The 12,592-nt window shown below is 55.9% G+C and overlaps 1 protein-coding gene across 1 annotated transcript; it reads right to left on the reverse strand.

Annotated features, from left to right (window-relative positions):
* Window positions 1-4,679: 4,679 nt before the first annotated feature.
* Window positions 4,680-12,122, reverse strand: TNFRSF6B (TNF receptor superfamily member 6b). Its single transcript, XM_019473003.1, has 4 exons — window positions 12,077-12,122; window positions 11,139-11,517; window positions 8,511-8,708; window positions 4,680-5,575 (listed from the first exon to the last, which is right to left on the reverse strand). The coding sequence occupies exons 1-4, from the start codon at window positions 12,116-12,118 to the stop codon at window positions 5,304-5,306; spliced, it is 891 nt and encodes a 296-aa protein (XP_019328548.1). The 5' UTR covers window positions 12,119-12,122; the 3' UTR covers window positions 4,680-5,303.
* Window positions 12,123-12,592: the final 470 nt, after the last annotated feature.

Raw genomic sequence — 12,592 nt, forward strand, 5'->3', positions numbered from 1 at the left:
CTGCTCCTGCTCTTGGACACGGCCGACTTCCTCAGTCTCACCTCTGCTTCCCCGGCACGGCCGGCGCTCTCCACCTGCAGCACTGGCACCGGAGGAGCTCGGTCCCATCGTTGGATCACTGCAGAAATAACACGTGCAGCAGCGAGGGACGAGTCTCAGCAGGGAAAGCCTGGGCATGCAACACAGCAGATCACAATCAGAAGAAAGAACCTACAATCAGAAGAAAAAAAGATGCGTGCTTCAAAAGGAGATAAAATTGGCGCCTCTTTGGAATAGCGATGGGCGAATTCAAACAAGTTTGGTGTGTTAGCACTCCCCGAGTCCTCTCCCACAGTGTCTGGAGGGCTCAGCCCACCACCAACTGCTGGGCGCCGCGGGAGGGCAGGGGGCGAAGGACCACCACCAGCAAAACGAAAACGCGAGGAAATCTGCAGGCAGAAGAATGGATTTACCCGTCTTGTGACTAGGTTGTAACCCCAGGGCCAAGGGTGGCTGGAGTCTGTTTCGACAAGCCGGATTATGAGTCTGCACTGGTCACATCCCCTCTGCATCCCTCTGCACACCTCGAAAAATCCCCCCTTGGTTTCCTCTAGCAATCCTGGCTCCCCTCGTTTGCGACGTCGAGGCGTGAGCCAGCTACGTATGACCTCACTAGAAAAACTCCCGCTGACTCCTTAAACTAACGTTAATCATTTACCTAGCCCCGTTTCAAACCCTCCGGCGCTGGGCCAGCACACACGGTAGTCTCGTTGCGTTAAAGCGTTAACGTGTCCGAACCGCTCTCGTGATGAGCAAGTTGGCTCCTGCCGACGGCGGTTTCGTGAGTTTGAGGAGCTGCTGCCACCCTGAGTCATTGCCACACCTGGCTGCGGCGAGAGGTGTCCGAGTCAGCCCGTGGCACAGACGTAACAGGCGGCCGTGCCTCAGCAGTTTATTTAATAAACTAGTGGTTTTGTGTTGGGGTTTTTTTTTTCCTATTTTAAGTATTTTACAGCATAAGGTGACAGGGAAGCCCGACTCGGAGAACAGCATGGGCTTGGCGTTTTATGTAGTGCTCATAGCATTTGGGAAAATGATCTTCTGTGTACTAAATATCTGAGTCATCCCTGGGAGAGACCTACATCCACATTTAAATGTTACCATGTACTTGTCCTTAGCCACAGCTTATAAGGAAAGCAGTCATTTAAATTACCAGGAAGAAGCTCACGCTGCTGACTGTTCCTCTTCTCTCTCTGGGCTTTGGAAACTTCAGTGAAAACCAAAAGGGGTTTTTATGCTCTTAAGTTATTCCACCTTTTCAACTAATTAAACTTATGATCAGTCTGAGGTTGGTCTGTGACCGCCTGCCGTGGTCTGGGTGCGAGGCGGTGGGAGCGGAGCAGGGGAGGCTGGCGGGAAGAGCTGGGGTCAGCACCGCACGATCCTCATGCAGCCTTTTCTAGCAAAGCCCATTTCCTGGAAACCGAGCAGGACTCACGTGCTGGTGTGTTTGGACGCGGTTGTAAAGGTCAATATTTACCAGAAAGATCCCCTGCTGTCACACTACCTGTGAGCTCACGTGAGGAGAAACTTTGCTGTGCAGAAATTCCAACTCACTCGGCATGAGGGGACCCGGGTCGGGGGGAGACTGCCAACTACGGCAGCAGGGCGAGCCGGGGAGAGGTCTAGCACTGCCGACAAACAGCCTGCAAACGGCACCGGTGCCCAAAACGTCACCTGCCTGGAAAGCTCCTAAAGGGACGCTCCAACCTGCCTGCGCTGGGCTGTAAGACACCGACACCCAAATGCACACCGAGCCACCGCCAGGTCAAAACCACCTCGGCAGAGCGAGATAACAACACGTGGGTGCTCACGAGACATCCTGGCAGAGCAAGTCACGCTGGTAGCACCGAGCTGGAGAGCTGCCGGATGGCACAGGGCATCACCTGCCTTCCCCAGACCCTCGGTCCTGGTTGCGCCGGCCGACGGCTGGGGGAGCCTGGCAGCGCAGAGCTCGTCTGACACAGGCTGGGCGATCCCCGGTTGTTTAATCATCCTCTCCCGCTCCGGCCAGCTGAGGTCTGTGGCCCCCACCGCAATCTGGCACGGCACACGGGTGACAGACACCCATCGTCTCCCCTCCGAGGAGGGGTCGGACATGGCGGACCCACGCTCAGTGCTGGGAGGGCTGCGGGGGCTCAGCAAGGCATCGCTTCTCAGGAGGATGGGAAGGAGCCGGGCGGCTCTCCTCACCCTTGCACCACCTGCACGTGGGGGTGTCTGACCCCTTGGAGTCACAGCGGCGGGACCTAAGCTCTTGCAACCCTCTGGGTGGGAGCAGGCCTACAAAAGCAGCTGCTGCATTTGCTTTATCCGAATGGACAAAGGATCTGTGCAGGCTGACGTCCAGATGGGACAGAGCACTCACAATGTCAAATAAAAACCCCAAAACAACAACAACAAAAGAACAAAACCACCCCTCCTCTGCACTGGCATCCAGCAGGAGAGATGTTTCCTGGGCTCTTCTCCAGGCGAGGGCAAGCCCAGCTGGGAGGATGCGTGCTGGGAGACGCGGGGGATCACTGCCCAGTCTGTTTATCAGCCGCTGGGCTCTGGCATCGCTCAGCATGTTAACGTGGGAAGATGAGAACAGGACTGAGCACGGCTGAGCCACAGCTGCTCTGCTTTAACCTCTGCCAGTGCCTGGTCAGACCTCGACTCCCATGGAGCCCCCAGCCACGTCGCAGCCACGAGAAGCCGCTGGTGAGCAGCCACAGCTCAGCCGGGAGCCCGGGGACCCGGAGCTGGCTGCCTTTTGGCTCGCTGCGCAGCTGATGGAAGACTCCAGCCCACGCCCCAGATCCTGCCTTGCTGGTGAGAAGGGCAACAGGCTCCAAGGGCAACATGAGGTGTCCTGAGACCCCGAGCTCAGCCACAGTGCCCCACGGGCACTTCCATCTCAGGACTGAGGTCTTTTATCACAAAAAATACACAGAAAAGGCACCTCTTTCTCTGGAAAAATTACCCAACTGAGCCAGCATCCAAGATTCTTGCCAATACTACCCTCATTTTCCCTCCCTCCCCCCGACTCTCACAGTAAATACGTATTTCAAGAAGCCAGGGTGGTGTGGACAGAGAACGGGAGGCAGTTCCTACACTAACAACCCTCCATTCCTGTTCTCCTTTAGGCCAGGGACATGAAATCCCCAGCGCTGAGTCAGGACTAACTGCAATGCAGCAGGACAGGAATCCCTCGAGGAGCCGCGGCCAATGCCGGAGGCTCCGGCTGCTCCAGCCTTTGACCCATCAGCGCTGGGTGTCCTACCTCGCGCTCTGCCTTGGAGAAAAGCACCGCGCTGCAGCAGTACTTGGTTTCTCACAGTACTCCGATGGAAACCCTCCTCGTCTCCTGCCCTAGCTGCTCTTGGACCGTGCCATCGGCACTTTGCTACTGCCAAGGGACTCAGAGTAAGTCACGCTTGGGGACTGAGCGTGGAATAAAGCAGCTCAGCAGGGCAGAGGTTAGACCTGGTGATAATTGAGCATTGGCAAGGGGAGTTACGGTGCAGCCTCCTTTGTAGGATTTCAAGGCCAGGCTTGACAAAGCTGCGGGGGGATTGCCAGGATCAGTCCTGGCTCAACGCAGAGGTGCAAGCGAGGGGTCCCCTCTGCTGCTTTTCAGCCATTTGCTTCTTTTTGTCCCTGGCTGAACTGACCCAGGGCAATGTCAGGATCACTGAACTGCTTCATCCCCAGAGCCCAAAACCGGGGTGAGACGGTTGCAAGTCTGGGATCGCCAGCTGCAAGTCTGCAGAGCCAGGCAGGTGCAAGCAGACGTCCAGGGACTCCGGAGCTCCGGAGCAGCCAGGAGGAGCGGAAAGGCAAGCGCTGCCCCCAGGATCAGCCCCGTTCATCCAGCCCCCATGGATGAACAACTTGTCAGTGCAGCAGGAAGAGCCCAGGACATGTCTGTGGGCAGCAAGGGGAGGTTAAAATCCCCTCTTGTACCCGGTTATGTCAGCCTTCCTCGCATGGGGGAAGTGTGGGGCCACTTCCACATAGCACATGTTTCAGAGTGCTTTTAACAGCTCCTAGCCGGGGGGGGAAATATTCTGCTTTTGAACCACAAATTCCTGGCAACTACTCAGCTAAAAAAAGAGCTATAAAAAAGCCAAACTCATTCAAGGCAGATGCAGGCTATGTGTCATCATTGCTACGGGCTGGAAAATGCCCGAGAGGGTCACCCTTGTTGACTTCCCTAAGTGACATCTGCAAGGCTTAAAAAAACCCCGCCTGCAGTCAGCACAAGTGCCCCAAGGCGCGGCTCTTGGCTGACCAAGCGCCTCTTCGCTTGCCGCAGCATCTGGCCGGGTCTGGGGACAGACCCAGGGCTCAGGGTGACACGGTTGGGTTGACCCAAGAGATGTGAGCTTCACCCTGGCCGCGCTGGCGGCAAATCCCAACGCAGAGAGGCTACATCCCGCTCACACGCGGCCTTGCCGTGGCTCACGGAGGCTGGTTTCGGTGTGCTGTTGTGTCATGGGGATGGCTGGGGTTGTGTGATCATGGGGTGAAGCACGTGCGAAAAGCAGGTAAGGGTGAGCAGAGTCGGAAGATGATGGTCTGGGACTCGCAACACCACCTCTCTCCTCCAAATGAGACTAGGAAAGGACTCTGGTGACAGAGAATCGTATAATAAAATAACTTCTTTGGTTTCTTTCTTTAGAAAACATCTCTCACACATGGTATAAAAACAGGTAGTTTAGAAATAAATTTAAAGCTGGCTGTACCAGTGACTCCAGGGGCATCCCACACCCAACGTGTGTCTCAGCAGTAAACTCCTTTCTCAAAACAAAGCATGACAAACAAATGCAAATGAATCCTCTGTGGGAAATACTGTTAAATAACTAAAAAAAACCCCAACAAAAACAAACCCACACAGTTTAAAACAAAGCCAGACAGTTGTCTAAAAAGGGGGAGCTGGGTTCTTCCCCAGAAAAAATGACCCTGGCCGCACGTTTCTCTTCTGATAAAACATTGACCCTTGCTGAGTGCTGGAAAATCCGCGGCCGGCACCCAGGGAGCTCCCAGCCCGGCCACTGGCGCAGGGATGCTGCTGCTCACCGCATCCCGTCCCGGAGGCAGCGATACAGCCGCACGCAGAGCAGGACCCACCGCAGCTGGCACAGCACACTTCAGCTCTGACCCATCACTCATCTCTACGCTGCATTTCTAGTTAGGTTTGGAAAGATTAATAAATTAATGAAGCCACAGAAGAAAAACAAAACAAAACAAAAACCACCCGAAAAGTTCAGTTCATTTTCTCAATGCAGGAGGAAGCGCTCGCGGACCTTCTCCTCGACGGAGTGCAGCTTGGCAGCTCGCAGCGCATCCAGCAGCTCCTTGGTGACCTCGTAGTGTCCCTCTTTCAGGTGGGTGAGGAAAGCCCTGAACTTCTCCTGGATGGCTGCCCTGGTCCCCAGCGCCTGCTTCCTCGGCGAGCGCTCCAGGATTTGCTGCAGGCGCTTCAGCTTTCTGATGGGGATGTTCTGGTATGCCACAAAATCTATCATGGCTTGCTCACAGTCGTCGTCTCCTAGAGCTGGTGGAAGAAAACCGCCTGGAGGTTAACGGGAAGGTGACCGTGGGACACCAGGAGAGCAGGTCACAGCCCTACTGAGCCTCTCCGTGGGACATCTGCCCAGAGAGGCGGTGGGTGCCCCATCCCTGGAAACATTCAAGGCCAGGCTGGACAGGGCTCTGAGCAACCCGATCTAGTTGAAGATGTCCCTGCCCGCGGCAGGGGGGTTGGACTAGATGGCCTTGAGAGGTCCCTTCCCACCCAAACCATTCCGTGAGTCTATGACATTGTCCTCACCTGGGCACTGCTCTCCAGCCACGGCTCGGACCGGGGGTCCCAGCCCAGTGAGCCCCGCCGGGAAACCTGCCCCTCACAACCCATCTTCCAGATTCGGGAGGGTATTTTAGCTCACACGGCCACGTACATCCATGAACACGAGCTGGGGACCGCCTGCCCAGCTCTGCCCATGCAGGCGGGTGCCCAGGCAGAGGGCGAGCCCCTGCCCAAGGATGCAGCAGCACCTGGCTTCCAGCAGGCTCACCCTTTGCCTAAGTCAGGGGGGAAGAGGGAGGACAGGCGGCTCGCGCCGCCGGCAGGTACGCAGTGGAACAAACAGGTCAGAATAAGCGTTTTGCAAGTGGCAAAAGTGAGGTTGGAAGGAAGAAGAAGGAGGAAAGCACCAAATACAGCACCGTGAACTGGCCAAGGCCCGTCTCTGCCAGCCAGCTGCCCTGGAAGGCGGGGAAGGCTGGATTTCCCAGCAGCAGCCCTTCCTATGCAGGGCAGTTAGAAAACAACGTGTAAAAGTTCCTTTAATTTTGAAAAAAGTAAATATACCTTTTCCCATGCTCCTCCCTGCTGGGGAATAGGGGAAGAGGGAAACTCCAGAAAAACTGAAATAATCGCAGTAAGTATTTACACACGTTATTTTTCCTGAAAGTTTCTATTTTCCCCATGCACATTCTTACATCTCGGGACAGGACAAGCCCCAAGCGCAGCCCCGACCAGGGCTTTTGGACAGACCCAGGTCCCAGCTGGTGAAAGCGCTGCTGGAGCGTGTCCAGCATAAGGAATGAAATCACAAAGAATTTTCAAGACCTCAAGGCCAAGCGATTACTCGGTCAAGAAAAGACTAGTCCGGTTTTGTGCCATTGTAAACGGGGAACGGTTTCACTGGTTATAGTGGGGTGGGTCGGGCTCCCTTGCCCAGACTCTGCCTCTCCTGCAAACTCGGGGTTTATACTGAATTGCTCCTGCAATTGCCGTTGCAGCAGGGAGGAAGGCAGGAGCCCACGTGCCTCCCCAGTGAAATCATGACAAACTAGAGTTAAAAATACCCCTCGGCTCCCATTGCTCACGGGTCTCCTCTCGCTCTATAAATAGCTGAAAGGCCGTTCTGGCCACGGGTGCCGTGGCCTAACGAGCCGCAGCACACGTGCTGCTGACGCTGCTCTCACCTGACCGGCCCCCCCCCTCCCCGGGACGGCATCCCGCTGACGACAGAGCTTTCCATCTCCTCTCTCCGGTGGGATCACGCTCCTGGCGAGGAGCTCGTGACATGAGTCAGGCTTCGTACGGAGAAGTGCCCCGCGCCGGCTGTGCCGGGAAAGGATGGAAAGGCAAGAGCTCTTCTCGCACGCTGCCGGGGGGAACAGCCTCCTTGCTGTGTCACCACGGAGGAGAAGCTCTTATTGAAGCTCAAGCTTCGTCTTGATGGAAGAAATTAATTTTTTTACAGTGAGAAGAGTCGATCACTGGGACAACCTCCCCAGGGACGCAGTGGAGTCCCCATCGCTGGAGGTTTTCAGGACATGGCTGGACAGGGTGCCGGATAATCTCATCCAGGCTCCCTTCCCCATGAAAGGTTGGACCGATGAACTTTCAAAGTCCCTTCCAGCCTGGGCTGTTCTATGGCGCTACGATTGATTATTAATTTTTTCTTTTTTTTGGAAGTCCAAGGGTGCAGGTTCACCGGCACCCAGATCAGTCACGTTGAATTTGTCTCCCATGTATCTTGGCTGGATGCTCAGGGTAAGAGTGGGTGGTTCGGAATGGCTGCCTGCCTCACCTCAACTGACATCAGGCCCCCGAGATGGTTTTCAGTCCCTTTCTCATCCCCTAACTTGTTGGGGTGCATGTTACAAAGCACCCCCGGAGCCAGCCCATCGCTGTCCCCTGCTCCTTTGCTCTGTGCTTTTGCCAAGAAAGGTTGGACCAGATGACCCTTGAGGTCCCTTCCAGCCTGGTATTCTATGATCTGTGCCCGCTGGCGGCTCCTGCCCAACCTTCAGCCTCCGCCGAGGCTCAGCGCTATGTTTGCACTATCATGGTGACACAGTTGACACCACGTCTCTATTTTTTCACCTAACAGGTCAAAATCCACCCTATATCAGCTCCAATGAACCTCGGACTCTGCTCCATTCAACCTGCACGAGACAAGATTGCGGCCGCAATAAAAGCTTCCTGGAAAACAGGCTGAAAGTCCGGGAGACGTGAGCGCAGGAGGCATGCCAGGAGCCGAGCTGGGTGGCACAGCCCTTCACACCACATCTGTTTGCATGACCGCCAGCCACCGGTTATCACTGCGAGCTATCAGTTACAGCCGAACGGCTGCCAAAACTGTCCTCGTGTCCCGGCATCCCCAGTTATCCCAGTCCCTGGTAAGAGCTGGCAGGACTTCACTGCCAGATCTTTGTTCTGGCTGAGCAGTGGCCGTTGCTTAAGCCCTGTACCCTGCCCCTGCCCTACATGACCGACCCTGGAGGGGGAGGACGGCAGACAGTCTGTATTTTGTCCATAATTACTATTAATTATGGATCACTCCATACTTTTACAAGCTGTTTCACCTCATTTTGCATCTAAGTAGAGAGAAGTCACCAGAAAGTGTGTTCTCGCCCTGGCAGCTTCGTGGTCCCGGCATCCCCCCTCCGCCCGCAGAGCCGTGGCTCACCTGGTCCCTGCGTGCTGTTGCTTCTCCCCAGCCTGCAGGAGGTGCAGAGGGTGTCGTGATACTGGTTGCCCTGCACGTTGGTCACCTTCCCCTGCTGCTCGCAGTCCTGGTGCGGCTGGCACGGCTTGGTGCTGGAGTTGGAGGAAGAGAAGAAGCCGCGGGGGCAGGCACGGCACCGGGTGTTCTCGAAGGGGGTACCTGCGCGCGGGGAGGCAAGGGGACCGTCAGCCTACCCCTCCCCAGCCACACTCCTCTGCGGTGACGAGCTGGCAAGGGAGCAGGGGCTGGCGCTGGGGCCGATGCCGGCAGGGCAAGGAGTGCCCGACACCAATTCGAGCACGAGGGTGATGTTTTGGAAATGATCGCTGCTTGCAACTCCCCTGGGAAGCGTGCATCCGCTTGTAGGGCACACAGCAACGCTTTCCCCAGTCGTCTCCCAAGCCAAAGCTTTTGGCACGTGCTGATAAATTGCCGCCAGCCTCCTGACACCACCCTAACCCACCCAGATCCCATCTGCTACTGAAGAGGGCCACCTCCTGGGTAGGAGACACCAGCTGGGACGATGGGTGAGCTGAGTGCCAGACCAGCCCTTTGATTCACAGCAGAGTCAGGAAGCTCCTGGCCAAGTGAAAGTAAAAGTCGCTGAGAAGGTGAAAGCTCTGCTCGCTTTTGCAGCGCTGCAGTTTCCCACCCAGGCTCCGGGCCAGACCCGCTGCTGTTTCACAGGCACGGAGCCACGTGAGCGAGATCGCACCAGGGTGTCTTGCACATTCCTTGGGAGAAGAAGGAACGGCCCTGACGGGAGCATTCACACCCCTTTTCATCTCCTCTTCGCATCATTAGTTAAAAACAAGGTTTCTACCCTGTTGCAACCCACTCCGGGCCAGACCCGCTGCTGTTTCACAGGCACGGAGCCACGTGAGCGAGATCGCACCAGGGTGTCTTGCACATTCCTTGGGAGAAGAAGGAACGGCCCTGACGGGAGCAAATTTCACACCCCTTTTCATCTCCTCTTCGCATATCTAGTTAAAAACAAGGTTTCTACCCTGTTGCAACCCACTTTAGGCCGTCGCCTTGGCTTCGCTGGGAGATGTCCTAGCCGGCCCAGCTGATGAACCCAACACCCGAGTCAATATTTGCAAATGGGAAATCCACAAAAGCCCACGTCCCCGGAGGAACCGCACACGGATCAAAGCACCCGTCCAACCCCAAGGCCAGCGAGGTCTGCCCACAGCCCTGCAATCACAGGGTCCACATCGTCCCCGTCCAGACACAAGCGCTCACAGCCCCAGGGCTCTGCCCACCCACGCTGGATATTTGGTCCTTGCGGTGGGGTTCAGATGTCTGGGCTGGGGTGCCATCATTCCCCACACAAGAAGCCATTTGTAAATAAATAATAATAATAACAAAAAATTAACTTCTCCTCAAATGCCCCAGCTTGCTCACATGGCTCCTCAGTCCTACAGCCAACCCTCCAGCCAAATTTGATGTTTAATTTCAAAGGGTTTCCCCGTGTTGTTTGAAGACCTAATTCACCATTGCTGCATGACTGCATTTTGTAACGGTCACGTCCTATAGAAAAATTAAACCCCAAACCTCAACCATAAGCATCAACTGAAGACAACAGGTATTCCTCCTCCGGCCTGCAAGCCTGGAGCTCTTCTGTGCCGTGCATGGAAGGACTTCAAAAGCCTCCGCATTTGAAAGCATCAAGCAAGATAATGCTGGTTTTGCTGATGCTGCCCAGGCTGTTTTATTATAACCAGCTGTAGTTTCCAGGCAGAGCCCGGTCCTCGGTGATTCAGAGGAGAGTGAGGGGGAAACCTGCTCGCAGGCAACTTGTATTTTTAGAAAGTTTGCACACATACAAATGGGGGCAACTAAGGGACCAGACAAATCTGTGCTGAGGAAACAACAGAAAAATAAACCCCCTAAAATCTCTCGTGACTTACATCTCGCCAGGGGATGGAGTCTCGGACTCGTGAATCTCCCTCAGACGTGAATCGAAACAAGGCTGATTTTATTGCTTTGGAACCTGTCCATGTATCCATTTCATGTTTTGAACACAGCCTCTCAAAATTGCTCAATAAAAACTGCAAAACCCAACCCCAGAGCTACACACATTCACCAGCCCTGCCCTTGTATCATTAGCAGCCCTTTTCGGTCCAGATAATTAGCATTCCCTACTCCCTGGCTACCTGCCTGCAAGGAGAAGGGAGCTGACAGAGGAGCAGGAGCCGCTCGGACCTTTCCACCTGCCGAGAGCCCTGGCAGGGCGAGCTGCTGCTCCAGGGATGGGTGAATCACGGCCCGGCTCTGCCTGCTGCGGCAGGTGAAGCAGGCAACCAGGACTGCCGGGTCCCATCTAAGCGTGGTGCTGCGGGATCTCAAAGGCTTTCAAAGCGAAAGCGGGGGAAAACCCAAACAAACCGTTCCTTGGAAAAGAGGCCAGGAGCAGTTTCACACGCCAGCAAGGACAGCACTGCGCTGGTAAGCAAAAAGGGAGTAAAGTCAGGCTCTGGGCAATCATCAGCTGCTTTCTCCTCGATTTTTAGCTCCAGCAGAGATTTCGGGATGAAAAGAGCCTCGCAAGCTCGCACACCACTGCCGCCTGGCTAGGCTACTTACCCAGTTTGTCTACGCCGGAGCCCGGCGGACACTCGGAGTGCCTGATGCAGAACTCCATCTCCGAGTAGTAGCCCTCCTGGCACTGACAGACGCGGTTGTGGGTGGAATTGCACTGCTGCACCTCCACCTGCTTCTCCTCGCAGATGACGTTACAGTACCGGCACTTCTCCAGGTAGTTCCAGTACTGAGTGTAGTGCAAATCCGGGCAGGGTTCGCACACCGTCTGTCTGTCCCTGGTGCAGTGCTGTGCCACGAAGGTCCCCGGCGGGCACTGCTGGCAGGTGAGCTTCTCGTTTGTCACAGCATCTTTCCACTGGTAAGTGGGCTGGGCGCCGCAGCCGAGCTCAGCCAGGAAGAGGAGGAGAGGGGCAAACATCCACTACAGCAAAGACAGTGCAAAGAGCCCTTAGCTCGGCCTCTCGCAGAGGCAGAAGCAGCAAACGCAGCTGCTGCGTTACAGCGTTCGTTACCGTCGTAGATGCAAGAAATTATTCTCCCACCTCATGCTCTCCCCCTGCCCCAGCAGCAAAGCAACGGTGGTACCGGGGACCAGCCGCTGCCCCCCACGTGCCTCCCCATCGCCCTCCGCTTGCCATCCCAGGTGACAAAGCATCCTTCCCAAACGATGCTTCTCAAACCCATTTTGTGGTGCCTTCGCAACCCCATTTCCCTTTTTTGGTACTAAAAGCAGCTCTAGCGCATTCTCCTCCTTTCACCCCAGTCAGTTCCCCACCATTTGGGGCAAGCCCTTTGCAGGTCAAGAAGCAGAAGGGAAGTTTTCCAAACTAGCAAGTACATTGCGTGCTCCATAGGAACTCTCAACTTTTTTGGGAAACCCAGATCCTTGGCATAGGACCGGAGAACCCCAGAGTCTGGTTTATCCTCCCTTTCCTTGTCAAAGCGTGCCTGCCCAACCTGAAGAGCAGACGGGACGTTACCTTGGATGGATGCCTTAAATTCGGCACGTGGCAGGATAGCATAGCACCGAGGGCTTCCGAGCGCCACGATCAGAAACCTGGGGAGGCAGAGGGGGCTCCTCCGAGGCTGGCACCGGCTCCGAGGACAGCGGCTGAGTCGGAGCTCCTCTCTGCAGCAGCAGCGCTGATCTAGCCGTCCAGCTTTAAAGCAGAAAGAGAGAGAGACGGGCGAGGACTGTTATGAAAGGCTGGGTTTTCTCACCTGCTTTTCAAACAGTCCTTCCTCCGGGGGAGGTGCCGGCGCTCCCCAGCCCAGGGACAGAAGCAGAGTCTTACAGCGCGGCGGCGAAGCGGTTCGCCGGTGGAAGGCTGCGACCCCGCTCCTGACGCACTCATCGCCCCGACGTGCGTAAGCGCTCCCGGCTCCAGCCCGGCGACAGGCGGGACGCGCAGCAGCGGCCAAGGAGGGGGCAGAAGCGGGCGGGGTGGCGGAGCAGCGGCCGAGGCCCTCCCCATCCCCATCCCCATCCCCATCCC

This window comes from Aptenodytes forsteri, unplaced genomic scaffold (assembly GCF_000699145.1).
Source record: "Aptenodytes forsteri isolate BGI_AS27 unplaced genomic scaffold, ASM69914v1 Scaffold422, whole genome shotgun sequence".
Lineage (NCBI taxonomy): Eukaryota > Metazoa > Chordata > Aves > Sphenisciformes > Spheniscidae > Aptenodytes > Aptenodytes forsteri.